Source organism: Rana temporaria, chromosome 2 (assembly GCF_905171775.1).
Source record: "Rana temporaria chromosome 2, aRanTem1.1, whole genome shotgun sequence".
In the NCBI taxonomy this organism is placed as follows: Eukaryota; Metazoa; Chordata; class Amphibia; order Anura; family Ranidae; genus Rana; species Rana temporaria.
In genome coordinates this window covers 389,745,212-389,763,475 of record NC_053490.1, presented here as the reverse complement: position 1 = coordinate 389,763,475, position 18,264 = coordinate 389,745,212, and the positions used below count along the sequence as shown (strand labels likewise).

The 18,264-nt window shown below is 44.5% G+C and overlaps 1 protein-coding gene across 1 annotated transcript in view; it reads right to left on the bottom strand.

Moving 5' to 3' along the window:
- Positions 1 to 18,264, bottom strand: part of SYTL1 (synaptotagmin like 1) — a 103,891-nt gene that overhangs the window by 22,398 nt on the left and 63,229 nt on the right. The window contains exons 6-9 of the mRNA XM_040337992.1: positions 12,029 to 12,071; positions 7,643 to 7,731; positions 3,078 to 3,182; positions 595 to 761 (exon numbers count right to left, since the gene is read on the bottom strand). Of these exons, the coding sequence (XP_040193926.1) occupies positions 595 to 761; positions 3,078 to 3,182; positions 7,643 to 7,731; positions 12,029 to 12,071 (404 nt within the window). The remainder of the gene's footprint in view (positions 1 to 594; positions 762 to 3,077; positions 3,183 to 7,642; positions 7,732 to 12,028; positions 12,072 to 18,264) is intronic.

Below are 18,264 nucleotides of genomic sequence, written 5' to 3'. Positions count from 1 at the left end.
AATTAATGTTGGCCATAAACAGGCAGATTTTCGTATGAGCTCCTAAAATCTCACTATGCAAAAAAGTGCACCTCCAACTGTTTAATTTAATTGTTATCACCCTCTAATATATAGATATTCCCAAAAGTACATATTGATGCTTCAAATCAAGAGTATGTCCTTCTTTTATTAGACAGCCTAAGTTAAGTCTAGTACACATGGACTGAATGTCAGGCGGCATTGGCCGGTTCAATAGAAACGACTGACATTTGGTCCGTGGGTACTCCGTTCGGCTGGCTTCTGTCGAAGGGGCATGACCGAAAAAGGTCTGCCGGTTGGCTCCTGATCAGAGTGCTGACTGCAGTGTTCTGGCGGGGGGGGGGGGATACCCCCAGTCAGAACCCAGGGGGAGGAGGCATCCCCACAGTCAGAACCCAATAGAAGCTTTTTTTCGTTCAGCCCACTGGGTTGAATGAAAAAAAAATAGTAGTGGGTACCTGGCTTTAGAATACCAAAACATGATGGCTAGAGTTTCACTTATTAGTAGATAACACCTCATTGTGCTGCTGATTTATACATTTTTTTAAAAACAATTTTAGCCCCCTCCCAACTTACGGGTTTGAGGTTTGGCTATGGGCTGCTGTCAGATCCCTGCACTGTATAACCAGGATTCTCAGCTCCTTCTTGGGTGAATCATATTGAAGAGAAAACTGGATCCATCCTTGGACTTCTAGGGAATGGATTTCACCTGCGCTGAACAGGCTCATCATGCTGCCAGAGAGCTGCAGGAGAAAGGTAGGGTGCCACAATCAGCTATGAATGCTAGACTGGATCAGGATCAAGCAGAACATTTATTAAAGCTGTCCATACATGATTCAGTTTATTTTGTTCAGCCAGTGGGCAATCATCGATGAAGTAAACTTTTTAACCAAAGTTATTTAATTTCTATGGCCCGGATTCAGAAAAGAGATACAACGGAGTGTGGTCGGTCGTATCTATGCGCCTGATTCAGAGAATCAGTTACGCATAGATATTCCTAAGATCCCACAGGTGTAAGTGTCTTACACCATCATATCTTAGGCTGCAATTTCAGGCTGGCCGCTAGGTGGCACTTCCGTATTTGTACGTGAGGAATATGCAAATTAGTATTTACGCCGATTCAGAAACGAACGACCGCCCAACGCTTTTTTTTTACGTCGTTTGCGTTCGGCTTTTTCTGGCGTATAGTTACCCCTGCTATATTAGGCGTAGCTAATGTTAAGTATGGCCGTCGTTCCTGCGCCGAGTTTTTGATTTTTTACATTGTTTGCGTAAGTCGTTCGCGAATACGGCTGGACGTAATTTACGTTCACGTCAAAAGCATGACGATTTGCGACGTCATTTGGAGCATGCGCACTGGGATTCAGTCCCCTACCGGCCAATTTTTAATTCCGCCGGGTGATTTACGCTACGCCGCCTCAACTTTACAGGCAAGTGCTTTGTGAATAAAACACTTGCCTGAAAAATTTGCGGCGGCGTAACGTAAATGACATACGTTACGCCAATATAAAGATCCGCTCTCCTACCTGAATCTGGCCCACTATCTCTAACTTCTACCTTTTACTTAAATAAAAGTGATTGTCTTGTTGTAGCAACACACCATAGACTAAGTGGGGTTGATTTACTAAAACTGGCGAATGCAAAATCCAATACATCTCTGTATAGAATCCAATTAGCTTCTATGTTTTTTTTAGCCAAAGCTTAAAGGAGAAGTAGGGCCAAAGCTCTTTTACCCTACTTCTCCTATGGATCACAGGAGTGCACTTTGTTCTGAACTCCTGTGACCTGTTTTCAGCCAACCACGGAGCGCGGTCCAGGAGCTGGATCGATCCTGACTTGACAGTTGGGATTCACCCACATGCCTGGACCGGCAGCTGGTTCAGCCTCTCATCCAGCTGCTGAGGGTCTGAGCCAGTTGCTCCAGCCCACTTCACAGCCCAGTACTCCAGGCAGAGCAGAGAGCTGGTGACATAACAGTCACCGGCTCTCTGCTCACATGAGACTGAGAACCAAGCAATCAGCTCTTCGATCGCTCAGTAATTGATCTAGAGGCAGTGGGGGACAGCTGTAGCTGGGATTAGTGCAGCAGCCATCTAGGTGAGTATGACTTTTTATTGTTTCCCAATCCCAAACTTCTCTTTTAGGCGTTTTAGCACTAGGTGCTTTTAGGCAATTTAGCACTAGAAATAGCCTCTAAATAACGCATGAAAACCGCCTCCCATTCATTTCAGTGTGCGCTTGCGGGACATTAGGAAAAGTCCTGCAAGAAGCATCTTTAGGGCGGTTTGCGAGTGCTGTATACAGAGCTCCCGAAATGCCCTGCCCATTGAAATTAATGGGCAGCGCTTCCAAAGCACCTGAAAAGCGCTTCGAAGGTGGTGATAAATTGACAAAAAAAAAAATTATCACAAAACAAGGCTTTCTAGAAAAAATAAATAAATAACAATTACACACCGTAGTGATCATAGGTGTCTGATATTTTACCAAAGCCCCCCCAATGGGGCTCCTAAAAAAGATTAAATATTAAAAATACAATTGTAAAAAATAATAAAAAAATAAAATAATAAACATGAAAAACTACTGATACCATCCACTGCCCTACTGACACCAACCTCTGCCTCACTGACACCGTTCCTGTTTTAATACATAAAAAAAATATGTATTTATAAGAGAGTGTGTGTGTATATATATATATATATATATATATATATATATATATATATATATATATATACACACATATATCTATACATACATACACACACATGCTCGCCCGTGTGTTTGAGCTTTGGGGTGCACGCCCTAATGCAATAAGCTGTGCACACCTATGGTAGTGATATATATGTTTGTGAAAAAAGCAGTTTTATGACAAAAATATAGTGAAGGAGTAAATATGAAAAGTAAAGTCATAAGAATAAAACCTTTTTACTCTTCTGTTACAAAAATAAGTAATAGTATATATATATATATATATATATATATATATATATATATATATATATATATATATATATATATATATATAACTAGAGAAAAAAATAATATATCTTGTTTCTTACAGATTTATTTCCCAGAGTTGGCACCGATGGACTATAACCGAGGTTCCTATGTCCATCCCCTTCTAGGCTCTTCTGTTGTAACAGGTTATTTTCACTGTGATTTTCCTGAAAAACAAACAGGTAAGCAATTGACACATACACTGTAAAATTTCAATATGTAGCAAAAGCTCACTACTAGCTTTGGAAAAAAAAAGGTAGCTCCCTCCCCACTTATATAGTTGAAAATAGGCAATCTGCTGTTATTACAGCTTATCTTACAGTTTATCTTAAAGTAGAACTAAACTCTCTATTAACATTAGCTATGTTTAATCCCTATGATGCTAGCATTAGTAGATATAGATAGGAAGGTATATTATATTTACTGGCCAAAATGATCTCCTACATCTCAGGAGTCTTCATGGGCATTTTTTCATCTGGAGGAGGGAAGGATGGGTTTCTCAACTAAGGACAATCTCCTGCCTGCATGCCTCAGCTAAGGGCAGATGGATTACAGGAAGTATATGCTACATGAATCATTCACCCTTACATAAGATGGCTGTGGCTATGTAACAGCTCTGGTGAACGGGAGTGAACCACAACTACGGATAGGGAAAGGATTTCAATGCACGTCTCTATGTGAGATTTCAGTACTGAGCCCCAGGCGTCACTCCACACAAACAGGAGTTTGGGGGTTCTCTACATCATCTCTCTCACATAAAAGAATGCTTTGAGCTTCTAGGGGTTGACATATTCACACACGCGACCAACTCCTAGCGTTTAAAAGTACAATTCACTAGGAGATTCCAATGCACAACTGTATGCAAGTGATTATCAGTTAAACATACAGTAGTGTATTAGGCCTCTAAGGGTGCAGGTATGAAAATAGCTTCAACCCTTAGCATACAAAAGTTTGGAGCGAACATGTTCAGTAACTTAGGGTATGGGCCCTTTAACAAGTAAGAACTTATGTCAGGCACGTAGTAATTAAGCAAGGTGTAGGCAACTGGTAGTTGCGTAAGAGAGGCAAATATAGTACAGGTAATTTGAGAGTGTATGTCGCTTTAAGATATTCCACAGCAAGTAAACGAGAATACAACAGACAATCTCAAGGTGTATGGTAGTACATAGTAAGCCAGAGTTGATTAAAACAATTTGATTAGAATCAATACATGTAGCAGATGATTGTGAAGCACTACAAGTGAAACAATGGCTACTTATCCATTTGCAGAGGAAGTCTTGTTGTAGTTCAGTAGCAATGGTTTTCTTTGATGCAGGGTCTCCTGGTGGGGGATAGCTTGGAGTGTCCGCAACAACTCCTGCAAGGTTGGCAGCGCAGCTCCAGGTGTGGGATAAGTCCCAAGATAGGGATGGATAGTGCCTGTGGGTCCTTGCAGCCAGGGCGGCTATGGCCGACAATAATAGAACAATGTTTCTATTTAAAATGAATGCCTTTATAGGCTGGTGACAGGTGCAGTGCATTAGCACTGATTCCTCCGAAGCGATGGTGTGCGGCGCACTTCCGCACTCCAAGCTGGAACGCACGTGGCGCCGAGCGATGACGTCATCATGCGGGCGCCATATGTGTTCCAGCACGGAACGCATTCCAGCACTGAGAGGAGCGCCTGTTACAGGCTAAAGATGTTAGTGGGTGTTTTTCAAAGTGAAACGCATGGAGACATGGATGGATCAATGAGTTTGCTTTGAATATTAAAAATGAATTAAAACGCATTTTAAGTTTGGAGGACTATCTCAGGAAACACTGAGAACTGAAGAGAAAGCAGCACCAGGTAAGCACATTAGCCATCCATCCACAGCATAGCCAGGGTTTTGGTGAAGTGCTAGCACAGCTCGTCTGCAGATACATAATGAAAATAAATCCAGAATTCCCTGCAACACTTCACCTTTATTGATCCTTCGTGCAAAAGACTTCACAGAAGAAGTTGATGCATTTCACGCTGTGACTAGCACTTACTCATAACCTCATACACAATAATATAATTAATCACCCTTATAAGCTCTATACCACCATTAGCCCAATTACACAAATTGGAAAATCCCTCCCATTCCTATCAAGGGTGGGAAATGTGGGACCTATTTACAACACATTAAGAGACAGGTGTAAAGCATAGAGAATCTTACTTGAGTGTTAATAAATAAATTAAAACAAAGAGATTGAACAACATCTCCATGTTTCATGCAAACTATGATCTTATCCATACATAGTTTTCATCGGACATGTCTCCTCGTGTGTACGGGGCCTAAATGTTAGTATCCAGTTATATTATGTATATTTAAAAAATAATCCAGGCCTTTTTTAAAGCAATCTAGAACCAGCTATTGAGGGAGTCTATTCCACATTTTCACAGCTCTTACTGTGAAGAAACCTTTCCGTATCTGGAGATGAAATCTCTTTTCCACTAGATGTAAAGAGTGCCCCCTTGTCCTCTGTGATGACCTTAAAGTGAATAACTCAACACAAAGTTCACTATATGGACCACTTATGTATTTATACATGTTGATCATACCCCTCCTTAGTCTCCTTTTCTCAAGAAAGAATAAATTCAGTTCCTCTAATCTTTCCTTTTCACTAATGATTTGTACAGGGGCAAAATTATATCTGGAGTCCATACCTCTCTTAATACAAGAAAGGACTTTGCTCGCTTTGGAAACCACAGCTTGGCATTGCATGCTAATATTAAGGCCTACAGTATGATCCACCATTGATTCCCCCAGTTGTAATGACCCTAGTATGTATGATGCATGCATGTTCTTAGCCCCCAGGTGCATAATTTTACATTTATCAACATTAAACCTCATCTGCCACATAGTTGCCCACAGAAAAGTGCAATGAGGTCAGCTTGTAAATTGGAGACATCATGCAAGGACGTTCTTTCACTGCATAGCTTGGTGTCATCTGCAAAGACTGAAATGGTACTTTTAATCCCAGACCCAATATCATTTTTAAATATATTAAAAAGTAAGGGTTCCAACACTGAACCGTGGGGTATACCACCATACACATAATTACTAACTGAATCAGTAACACACTAATGGAAATATGAAATACAGTTACCACAGAAATAATCTACCACTTTACTAACATACCTGTAGATGATAATCCATGTATGTAAAAAGCTAATTTATGAAAGCAAAATCACAAATCAAAACAACATATTTTAGTCAATGCATTCCAATGACTGATGTATGAATAAACTACTTTCATAAAAATATATGTAGCGCCCCCTTGCTTTCAGCATGGGCACTACGCTGAAGTTATTGGGGAATGGGAGAGATACTTTGCTCCCATTCAAAAATTTGCTAAAATTGGGACTTCTGTCACTCCAGAAACATCCACTGGGTCAGTCTGTGCTCCAGGGATGCAATACCATCCCTGGGCAGCAGTTGGCACCAGAGGGGTTCTGGCGGAGCAACTTTCCCCAGCAGCCAATCAGAGAAGTTTCTCCCTCGCAAGGCATGCTGGGGAGGGGTATATCTGTGACAGGTGTCATGTGCTAAGAAAGTTTTGCGGGGTCCCGGTTCAAGGTGCGGCATCCACCTTCAGGGTGCGCGCATCCATGGACCCCGCCAGCGAGTCCCACCAGGCCAGAATTGCAGTCTACATAAATCCTCATCCGGAGGTAAAAAAGTGACTTACTGGATCCCCAGTTCTATTGAAAGGATCCCAGGCTGGGTGCCGTTCGATTGGGGGGTCGGCTTGAGGAGAACCCGGAGGTAGGTTGTCCAACAGGGCTTGAACGAACCAATCGGGGATCTGGTAACCGGAATGCTGACAGATACGTTTTGCTGTCATCCGGTGACCTACGCTAAAACCTACTAGGAGGATTCGCTCCATTTATCCATCTAGCTCACCTAAAGTAATCGGCCTGTGGCAGAGGCCCTAGAGCCAGGTCTGTGAGAGAGATCTGTTTCTCCCAGAAAATCCAAAGTGACACTTCGGCTGCCAGGCTTGTAGAGGGGTCTGTCCGGGGGCACTTTACCCACTCCGACTAGAGTGGCGACGAATAACAGTTTGGTAATCTGTTGAGCAAGTACTGCTCAATTAATATCCGGGCCTGACACTGCAAGGTTCTCTTTTTTTCCTTCATCAACCTGCTCTTCCCACTTAATGTTGATGTTGGCCGTGTTTGGCCTGGAATAAAGCATTGGAAAACCCCTTTATTCACTGTCTGGACCTTCACTCACTGCATTGTTCTCCAACTGCACCCATACGCCACATTAAGGTAACTCAATATGCCGATCCCAATAACAAATCAGCGGCTCCTTCGGGGGTAGCGCTACATATAAAAGAAAATATATAAAAACTTTCCTCAGAATTTTTTTACATTAAATGTATGATGTAGAATCAATCATACATGGCCATCTAAACAGCCTGACTAGCATAAATATAAAAGAAGTTGGTCCTCTTCTTTTACAGAATGCAGCACTCATATGGAGACGTCACAGCTCCAATAATATATTTGTATACAAAACCTTACTGTGTAGGAACATTCTGTAATAGGAATAGAATAAGGAACACTGAAGGAAACACAGAGAAACATGTTTATATTAGCCTTCATGCTACTCACCTCTGATATCAGAAATATTGGCGATAAATGTATTTCTTCCATGTCAAGTTCTCCCAAACTAGGGATACGACGGCGCATTGGGATGGGATCTAGAAGCCAGAAAATCAATAAGGTAAAAAAAAAAGTTTTACAAGCATATGGTAGCATTAAAGGGAACATGTAAGGAAAGTGATATAGGAGCTGCAAAGGTCAACTTTAATTTGAAGATCCAAGATCTGGTTCTGGTAATCACAACCTGGCCCCATTAGTGGAAATACAGGATAACCCTAACTACTCTTAAAACTGTCCCCCCCCCCCTTCTAATACCTATGCTTATAACTTGTGTAAGAAAGATTTATATACTCGTACTTTGATTGTGACTGCTTTCTAAAAAAATGAACAATAATGCGTACACACGATTGAAATTTCCGACAACAAATGTTCGATGTGAGCTTGTGTGTGTATGCTCCATCGGACATTTGCTGTCGGAATTTCCGACAACAAATGTTTGAGAGCTGGTTCTCAATTTTTACGACAACAAAAGTTCTTGTCGGAAATTCTGATCATCTGTAGCCAATTCCGACGCACAAAAATCCTACGCATGCTCGGAATCAATTTGACGCATGCTCGGAATCATTGAACTTAATTTTTCTCGGCTCGTCGTAGTATTGTACGTGACCGCGTTCTTGACGTTCGGAATTTCCAACAACATTTGTGTGACCGTGTGTATGCAAGACAACTTTGAGTGAACAATTCGTCAGAAAAAAACTCCACGGTTTTGATGTCGGAATGTCCGATCGTGTGTACGCGGCATAAGACTTTGCAAACCTTTTTAATGTAGCCGTAATGTTTTTAGCTGGTTTGAACATTGATTGTTGAGTTGGGCTTTAGGCCTCATGCACACTGAGCGTTTTTAGGGGTGTCTGGCATTTTTTTTCTGTCCCTAAACACCCCCCATGTTAGCCCATGTGGTCATGCACACTAGGCACATCAAATGCTTGAGCCTTAATTAATTTCACTGGCCAAAATAAATGATTATTCTGGCCAGTGAAATTAAGCCGCGTACACACGATCAGTCCATCCGATGAGAACGGACCGTTGTCATAGGTTAACCGATGAAGCTGACTGACGGTCCGTCGCGTCTACACACGGTGACGTAAAACACAACGACGTGCTGAAAAAAACGAAGTTCAATGCTTCCAAGCATGCGTCGACTTGATTCTGAGCATGCGTGGATTTTTAACCGATGGTTGTGCGTACTAACGATCGGTTTTGACCTATCGGTTAGCAATCCATCGGTTAAATTTTAAAGCAAGTTGCCATTTTTTTAACCTAAGGTTAAATAACCTATGGGGCCTACACATGATCAGTTTGGACTGATGAAAACGGTCCATCAGACCGTTGTCCTCTGGTTAACCTATCGTGTGTACGAGGCCTAAATTAACGCTCAAGCGCTTGACGTGCCTAAATGCGTCTAGATGTGTTTGTACAGATCTGCCAAAACGCTGATGCCAGGAGAAAAGGCATTTAGGAGAGCTGGGCAAAGGCCTTGTGTGCATGAGTCCTTAAATTGGTGCTGTGTAGGGGCTTCTCTGCAGACATGGTTTGTTAACCACTTCCAGACCTGCGCACGACGATGTACGTCCTGTTTTTAAAGATTGATATCTCGGTAACGGCAGCAGCTGCTGCCACAACCGAGGTATCGATCTTTAGGGTGCGCGGTCTGGAATCCGATAATGGCGGTCTCCGCGGCGGATTCGCCGCAAGATTGCCGTTATCGGTGGCGGGAGAGGGGCCCCCCCCTCCCGCCGCTTACCGGAGCCGTCGGTAGCGGCGGAGGCGATCGGGTGCTGTCGGCTGGTGAGCGGGGACGAGACTGAAGGAAAAATCTCCTTCGCCCGTCCCCATAGCTCGGCTGGGCGGAAGTGACGTCAAAACGTCAGTCCCGCCCAGCCTCTTAAAGCGGGAGTTCACCCATTTAAAAAAAAAAAAAAAATCTCCCCTTAGCTTCCTGCTCGTTCGGTCTAGGGGAATCGGCTATTTATATTAAAATATGTGCAGTACTTACCCGTTTTCGAGCTGCATCTTCTTCCGTCGCTTCCGGGTATGGGTCTTCGGGAGCGGGCGTTCCTTCTTGATTGACATTCTTCCGAGAGGCTTCCGACGGTCGCATCCATCGCGTCACTCGTAGCCGAAAGAAGCCGAACGTCGGTGCGGCTCTATACTGCGCCTGCGCACCGACGTTCGGCTTCTTTCGGAAAATCGTGACGCGATGGATGCGACCGTCGGAAGCCTCTCGGAAACCTGTCAATCAAGAAGGAACGCCCATTCCCGAAGCCCATACCCGGAAGCGACGGAGAGGATGCGTCTCGTAAACGGGTAAGTACTGCACATATTTTAAAATAAATAGCCGATTCCCCTAGTAATAACGAGCAGGAATCTAAGGGGGAAAAGTGCCCTCTAAGGGTGAACCCCCGCTTTAAAGAGACAAATTTTTTTTTTGGTCATTTGAAAAAATGACATTTTTTTTTTTTTTTTGCATTTAAGCCCAAATATGAGATCTGAGGTCTTTTTGACCCCAGATCTCATATTTAAGAGGACCTGTCATGCTTTTTTCTATTACAAGGGATGTTTACATTCCTTGTAATAGGAATAAAAGTGATCAAATTATTATTATTTTTTTTTCAGTGTAAAAAGTAATAAAATAAATAAAAATAAATAAGAAAACAAAAAAATTTTTTTTTTAAAGCGCCCCGTCCCGACGAGCTCGCGCGCAGAAGCGAACGCATACGCGAGTAGCGCCCGCATATGAAAACGGTGTTCAAATCACACAAGTGAGGTATTGCCGCGATCGTTAGAGCGAGAGCAATAATTCTAGCCCTAGCTACTCTGTAGCTCAAATAATGCAATCTCTAGAATTTTTTAAACATTGCCTATCGAGATTTTTAAGGGTAAAAGTTTGACGCCATGCCACGAGCGGGCGCAATTTTTAAGTGTGACATGTTGGGCATCATTTTACTCGGCGTAACATTATCTTTCACAATATATAAAAAAATTGGGCCAAATTTATTGTTGTCTTATTTTTTAATTCAAAAAAGTGATTTTTTTCCAAAAAAAGTGCGCTTGTAAGACCGCTGCGCAAATACGGTGTGACAAAAAGTATTGGAATGACCACTATTTTATTCTCTAGGGTGTTAGAAAAAAAATATATAATGTTTGGGGGTTTTAAGTAATTTTCTAGCAGAAAAAACTGTTTTAGTCTTGCAAACACCAAATCTGAAAAACACCTAAGGTCTGGAAGTGGTTAAAGACTAGGGCTATTAACTGCTTGCCGACCGTATACTGTATATATACGGCGGCTATCCTGCAATGGATCACATACCTAGTACGTGATCCAGCACTTCTGGGTTTGGGATGCACGCACACCACCGGCAGCCGGCTCCCGATGTGATTAGACACAGCAGGAGCGGACTGGCGTGTACAGCGGACGTGATGTCTGCCAGCACCTGCCGATGCTTCAGTACACTAACAGAACACCGGTCTGCCTATGTAAACAAGGCAGATCGCTGTTCTGTCACTACAGAAGACATGAATCCTGTGTCTCTGCTAAGCAGAGGCACCAATCCATGCCTTCTCCTAGAACAAACACCTCCCCCTCAGGCACACATTTAACCCTTTGATTGCCCCTGATGTTAACCTCTTCATTAGTACACTGACAGTGCATATTTTTTTAGCACATTTTTTTTGGTGTCACTGGTCCCCAAAAAGTGTCAAAAATGTCAGATAGTGTCCCGACTGTCTGGCGCAATAGTCCCGCTATAAATCGCTGATCACCGCCATTACTAATAAAAATATATAAATAAATAAAAAAATATCCATAGTTGGTAGTTGCCAGAACTTTTGCGCAAACCAATCAATATACGCTTATTGCGATTTTTTTACCAAAAGTATGTAGCAGAATACATATTGGCCTAAACTTATGAAGAAATTTGATTTTTTTATTTTATTTATTGGATATGTTTTATAGCAGAAAGTTAAACATTTTTTTTTTTCAAAATTGTCGGGTTTTTTTTTTGCTCACAGTGCAAAAAACAAAAACCACAGTGGTGATCAAATACCACCAAAAGAGAGCTCTATTTTTGGAAAAAAAGGACACCCATTTTGTTTAGGTACCGTGTCGCATGAACACGCAATTGTCAGTTAAAATAACGCAGTGCTGTAGCGCCAAAAATGGCATGGTCATGAAGGAGTTAAACCTTCCAGGGCTAAAGTGGTTAAACTGTACTCTGACTTTCAGTGGATGTTAGTAGCCTGAGAATCATCCCCTGATTCCTTTTTATCTAGTTGACTCAAGTAAAAGGATCTTCCTAAAAGATAATAATTTGATAATTGGACATAATTACACACCTGGTGTACTGTTTTCTTCCCCATCTTGGGAAGTGCTCCCATCCTACAAAAGAAAGAGGATCCTAGTAATCATGTGTTTGCCACCTAGGTACCTGTTGTACACATAACACAATATTTGTCATTTAGCGCAAACATTTGCAGTTTTAGCTTAGCGAAAATAACTTCCTTTCTGTTAGTTTTCACATTGTTAATGAAGCTAGCATTTATCAGAAAGTGTGTGAGAACTAGAGAAGTTCATGAATGAATAAGTGTTCACTAGGCAGGCTGATAGTTACACCTTCTACAGTTACTGTACTAGGAGAGAATCTGGTTACTATGGTTTTTGTAGTTTAATTCATTTTTATTCATAAGGCCTGTAACGGAATGTCCCACACTCCGCTTAAGTGTTTCCGTCATGTACCGCTTCCTATCAGTCTGGATATAGATATCGGATATTCCAGCTGCTCTCAACACACAACGAAACAAGACTTGTTTGTGTTCTAAACATGGAGGCCGGGATTCACAGACAGCGGCGCACATTTATGCCGCCATAGCGTATCTCCTGTACGCTACGCCGACGCAGCGCAGAGAGGCAAGCATGGAATTCACAGAGCACTTGCTCCCAAAACTGTGCTGGGTTTCCTATGCGTAAGCCGGCGTAGGTGAAAGTGGGCGTGAGCCATGCAAATGAGGCGTGACCCCATGCAAATGATGGGCTGCGCGCCAGACAGATACGTATAACGAACGGCGCAAGCACCGTCCCGTGGACGCATCCCAGTGCGCATGCTCACAAACACGTCGGAACAACTGCCTAAGATACGCCGGATCACTGCCTACGGCGTGAACGTAACCTACGCCTAGTCATATTCACGTCCAATGTAAACTACATAAAATACGCCGGCTTGTATTCCTTGGTGCAGCCCTTTACATGTCTGCTGCTGGAGTTACACCTCCTTTATGGGGCTTAACTTTACGCCGGACGTACAACTTACGCGCACCACTCGTAGCCTGCGTCGGCCACACGTACGTTCGTGAATCGCCGTATTTTCCTCATTTGCATATTTGAATAGCTGATCAATGTGAGCGCCACCATGCGTCCAGCGTAAATATGCGCCCACTCTACGGCGGCGTAGGCAAGTTATGTCGGTGGGATGAAGCCTATTTTTAGGCGTATCTTAGTTTGTGGGTTCGGCGCACAGATACGACGGCGCATATTTGCACTTACGCGGCGTATCTGGAGATATATCGGCTCAAGTGCTTTGTGAATCCGGGCCGGAGTGTTTATTAGAACCAAAATGCCAGTCTTATATACAGTTAAAGAGGAGGTAACTAGAACATAAATTAACATGAGTCAATTAACTAAATAATTTAGACAGCCGAGATGACTCATAGAAGTCACGTCTCCTCGCTCACCTGCTATACAATACACATTATCATAAGTGTGAACACAGAACATCTTCACACAATAGCAGGGTCAATTAGCACAGAGAACAGATAGATGGCTGGAGGTGGCAGGGGCAGGTTGGCAAAGCACACTGTTACTCTGCCACATTGCTGACTCTTCAGCCAGGATTTCAGAGTTGTCCACTGGTATTTCCTGATAGTCCCAGGCAAAGGGAGCCAAGCCCTGGCACTGAGCAGAGTCTAGCAGCCATCTGTAGGCAATCTCCAGCTCCCATTTCTGAACGGCCAGAAACTCCAAATCTTCCAGTGCCCAGTGCACTTCCGAGACGTTCAGTAGCCCTTCTCTGAAATCCATGATTTTGTCCAAGCGCCACTCCAATTCACTCCCAAAATTAGAGTCCCCTGTCAGCTTCACATACAACAGTCCCAGGCCGCCGTAGCTTAAGCCTTCCGTTGGGCTGCCATCCGCTATCCAGGGACATGCTTGGGATACATGCCACCGAAGAGCTCTGTAGCTCTCATCCAGCCGCATCTCTGCCCAGACCAGCCTGCTTAATTCAGCTGTCTGTTCCTTGTGCGGTTTTTCTCCCAACAACAGCACCCGCAATCCATACTGCGACCAGCACTGTGATGGACTTTTTACCTATATGTCAGTTTAATCCTCCCTGCTTGTTTAAGGCTGTTAATTGTAATTACTCTTCTGCAGCCAGCCCTGTTTCAAATACATTGTGATGGACTTTTTACCTATATGCTTCAGTTTAACCCTCCCGGCTGGTTTAAGGCTGTTAATTGTAATTACTCTTCTGCAGCTAGCCCTGTTTCAAATGTTAATTGTTCTAGCCCTGTGGTTACTGGTTACTGTGATTAGATAAAGTGGCTTGTGTTAATTATGCTGATTGCTTCCTTGTGATAATTATCTCTCTATATGCGGTGCCGAGCCGGCTAGCTACTGAGTAGTTCAAAGAAATATCTTTATTTCAAAGGAGCTGTATTGAAGACCCCCCACTGTGTGAGGGGGGGGCGGAGATTTGTCATTGTAACAATTGTAACCACATATAAACTCTGGTTTCTTACTATTAAAACTCTGTGTTGTTCAAGCAGTAAGCTGGTCTCATGTGTGGCTTTCTGGGCGATTCCAGGGATATCCCTCCTCGTGGAATATTGGGGTGATTTTCGTTATGGGAAGAAGGGAACGTTGACGGGGATATCATACCAATACCGTCACAATTGGTTGGTAGCAGTGGGATTTTTCCCTTCTATTCCCCTTCACACCCGGATTCCAAGCAGACACTGGAAGAACTACTGGAAGTTCGTGGAAGGATTGCTAGCAACAAAACCAAGCGGGTCATCATAGCAGAATCAATGGAGCTAGACCAGGAGAACGGGATTGCAGCAACGCCAGCAGTACAAGAGATGGAGACACCAGTGATTCAGGAGGAGGAATCGCCAACCAACAAGCTAATGAGAGAGAAGCTAGCGTGGTTCGGCCCGAACCCAACGCCAGATGTGGTACTGAAAGTGATGGACATGTTAGTAAACGCAGAGCTACAGAAGGATAAACAAATAAGGGACGCAGAGCTACAGTTAAAACTGGCAGCAGTCCAACAAGCAGCCGCACCTTCTACGAACAGTGAGTACAGCACAGCAGACGCAAGGAAGATTCCGTTTAGCGCTTTTAAAGCTTTTGATGAAAAGGACTGTGAGATTGATAACTTCCTGGCGGATTTTGAGCGACAATGTAACCTGCACCGAATAGCTAGAGGAGACTGGGTTGCAATATTGTCAGGCAAACTGTCAGGCAAAGCTTCTGATGCTTTCCGGACCGTGCCAGATCAGGATATTCATAGCTACGCCCGGGTTAAAGAAGTGCTCCTGGCTCGTTATGCAGTAACCCCAGAGTCCCACCGACAGAAGTTCAGGGACTCACGCAAAACCACGAAAGACTCTTATGCGGAATGGGCATGCCAATTGTCCCGGTCGGCCTCTAACTGGGCTAACAGCAGCCAGGCCACCACCGCAGAGGACATTTTGCAACTAATGCTCCTGGAGCAATTTTACAATCACATCCAGACGGACGTCAAGGATTGGGTGAGAGATCGCAGGCCCATGACTCTACCAGAGGCCGCGAAGTTGGCGGATGAATATGCAGATACTCGCAAGACGAACCAGGTCACACCACAGGAACAACCTCCACCACAAACGGTGCCCTCACACCCACCAACCGCTAGATACCAACCTCCTAACAGACCGGTGACATCTAGCCCTCGCTATCATCGCCAGGAGGGCAACGAACAACGCTGCTTCCGGTGCAAACAGCTGGGTCACTTCAAGCAGAATTGCCCCATGAATGACAACACCAGGTCAAATTGGTCTCAACCTGGGTACCGCCCACCAGCAGCAGCCCATTGTGTAGACTCGGCTTGGGATCCCCAGGAGCTGGGTCAGGAAGAACCATTGGGCACCCCTTACGAAGCCCTCATGGTACAATCTGTTATTACGGACAACAGGGAACACCATTGTCAGCTGGTCATGGGCGACAGCCCTGAGCCGGAGGGGCCCTGGAGGGAGCTGGGCAGAAAGAGGCACCGCCGGCCACCCTTCAAGAAGAAGAGGTCCTGGAAGCCGTATAATAAGCTGACCTGGGAGGAGAAGAAGCGACTGGAGGAGAGGGAGTCGCAGCGGGCGTCCCAGATGCGTGCCGAGATGTTCGCCAAGGGCCCACCGGTGGCCCCTTACACCACCACCCAGTTCCTGATGATGAAGGACCACGTGGAGAGCCTGCAGGACATGAGCAAGCAGGAGCTGATCCGTGATTACATAGAGCTGGAGGAGTGCATAAGCCGCATGGAGGAGGAGAACAACCACCTGAGGTCACAGCAGCATGAACTGGAGATGGAGCTGGAGAAGCTCCAAGAGGAGAACCGGCGGCTGCGGAGGGAGCAGGGGGTGGCTGACCTTATGGGGCTCTGATTCCCCTCCCCCCCCCCCCCCCCCCCGGACTCTGAGCACCAGTGCTACAGCATTTCAACAAATATAACTTTTTCTTTTTATGAATCTCCTGGGATTGTCACTTCAGAGCCATAACCTGCCCCCTCCCATAGCGGGACACCTAGACGGCGGCGCACAGACCCATTCGCTGTCTTCACACTGACTTCTGGTGACTTTGCAGATCGCACAAAGACTTGGGGACTGACCGGCGTGTGATCTGACGACCCGGTGACATACCTGAGTCTGAAGCAGTTGCCAAGGGAGGTCGGTCATGCCAAACGGAGTTAACCTCGGACTAAAAGCTCTGAACCCGTCAACCCTACTGGACCAGGAAAGGTCCAACAGGCTTTTCCGGAGCAGGGAGAAGAAGGGGGGCCATTGTGATGGACTTTTTACCTATATGTCAGTTTAATCCTCCCTGCTTGTTTAAGGCTGTTAATTGTAATTACTCTTCTGCAGCCAGCCCTGTTTCAAATACATTGTGATGGACTTTTTACCTATATGCTTCAGTTTAACCCTCCCGGCTGGTTTAAGGCTGTTAATTGTAATTACTCTTCTGCAGCTAGCCCTGTTTCAAATGTTAATTGTTCTAGCCCTGTGGTTACTGGTTACTGTGATTAGATAAAGTGGCTTGTGTTAATTATGCTGATTGCTTCCTTGTGATAATTATCTCTCTATATGCGGTGCCGAGCCGGCTAGCTACTGAGTAGTTCAAAGAAATATCTTTATTTCAAAGGAGCTGTATTGAAGACCCCCCACTGTGTGAGGGGGGGCGGAGATTTGTCATTGTAACAATTGTAACCACATATAAACTCTGGTTTCTTACTATTAAAACTCTGTGTTGTTCAAGCAGTAAGCTGGTCTCATGTGTGGCTTTCTGGGCGATTCCAGGGATATCCCTCCTCGTGGAATATTGGGGTGATTTTCGTTATGGGAAGAAGGGAACGTTGACGGGGATATCATACCAATACCGTCACAAGCACCTTTCCTGGTTAGAGGGGAGAACTTTTCCCTGGTGTCGCTGCTCATGGTTAGCGCTTCCTTCCAGAGTTTGCAGCGAATAGAATCCAACCATCCCAGCAGGACCTGCTCTGATACTGGTCCTCTGTTCTGTATCTGCTTCTCTCGCAACCTCCTTCCGAATTCCTCTTCCATGGTGGCTGGTATCTGTACCTCTCCTCTCCTGCTATCCGAACCTTGGATCCAAGTGGAGGTTGGATGTCCCCGACTGCAGGAAGCGTCCCGCTGTTAGCCACCTATGTAACGGAACGTCCTATACTCCGCTTAAGTGTTTCCGTCATATACCGCTTCCTATCAGTCTGGATATAGATATCGGATATTCCAGCTGGTCTCAACACACAACGAGACGAGACTTGTTTGTGTGCTAAACATGGAGTGTTTATCAGAACCAAAATGCCAGTATTATATACAGTTAAAGAGGAGGTAACCAGAACATAAATTAACATGAGCCAATTAACTAAATCATTTAGACAGCCGAGGTGATTCATAGACGTCACGTCTCCTCGCTCACCTGCTATACAATACACATTATCATAAGTGTGAACACAGGATATCTTCACACAATAGCAGGGTCAATTAGCACAGAGAACAGACAGATGGCTAGAGGTGATGGCATGAGCATCTCCTTACACTGTATGTCCCAACAGTATGACTCAGTCACTCTAATATGGCATATACAGGGTCCCCAGGCATACAGCTCACAAAGAGCACCGTTCCCCCAAATGCCAGCAGGGCCAGCGCTAGCGCAAGGCAACTAGGGCACTTGCCTTATGGCGCCAGGGGAACAGGGTGGAAAACTGAGCGGGTCACCTGATCGTAGAGTGTGTGTGTCACTGTCTGTGTGC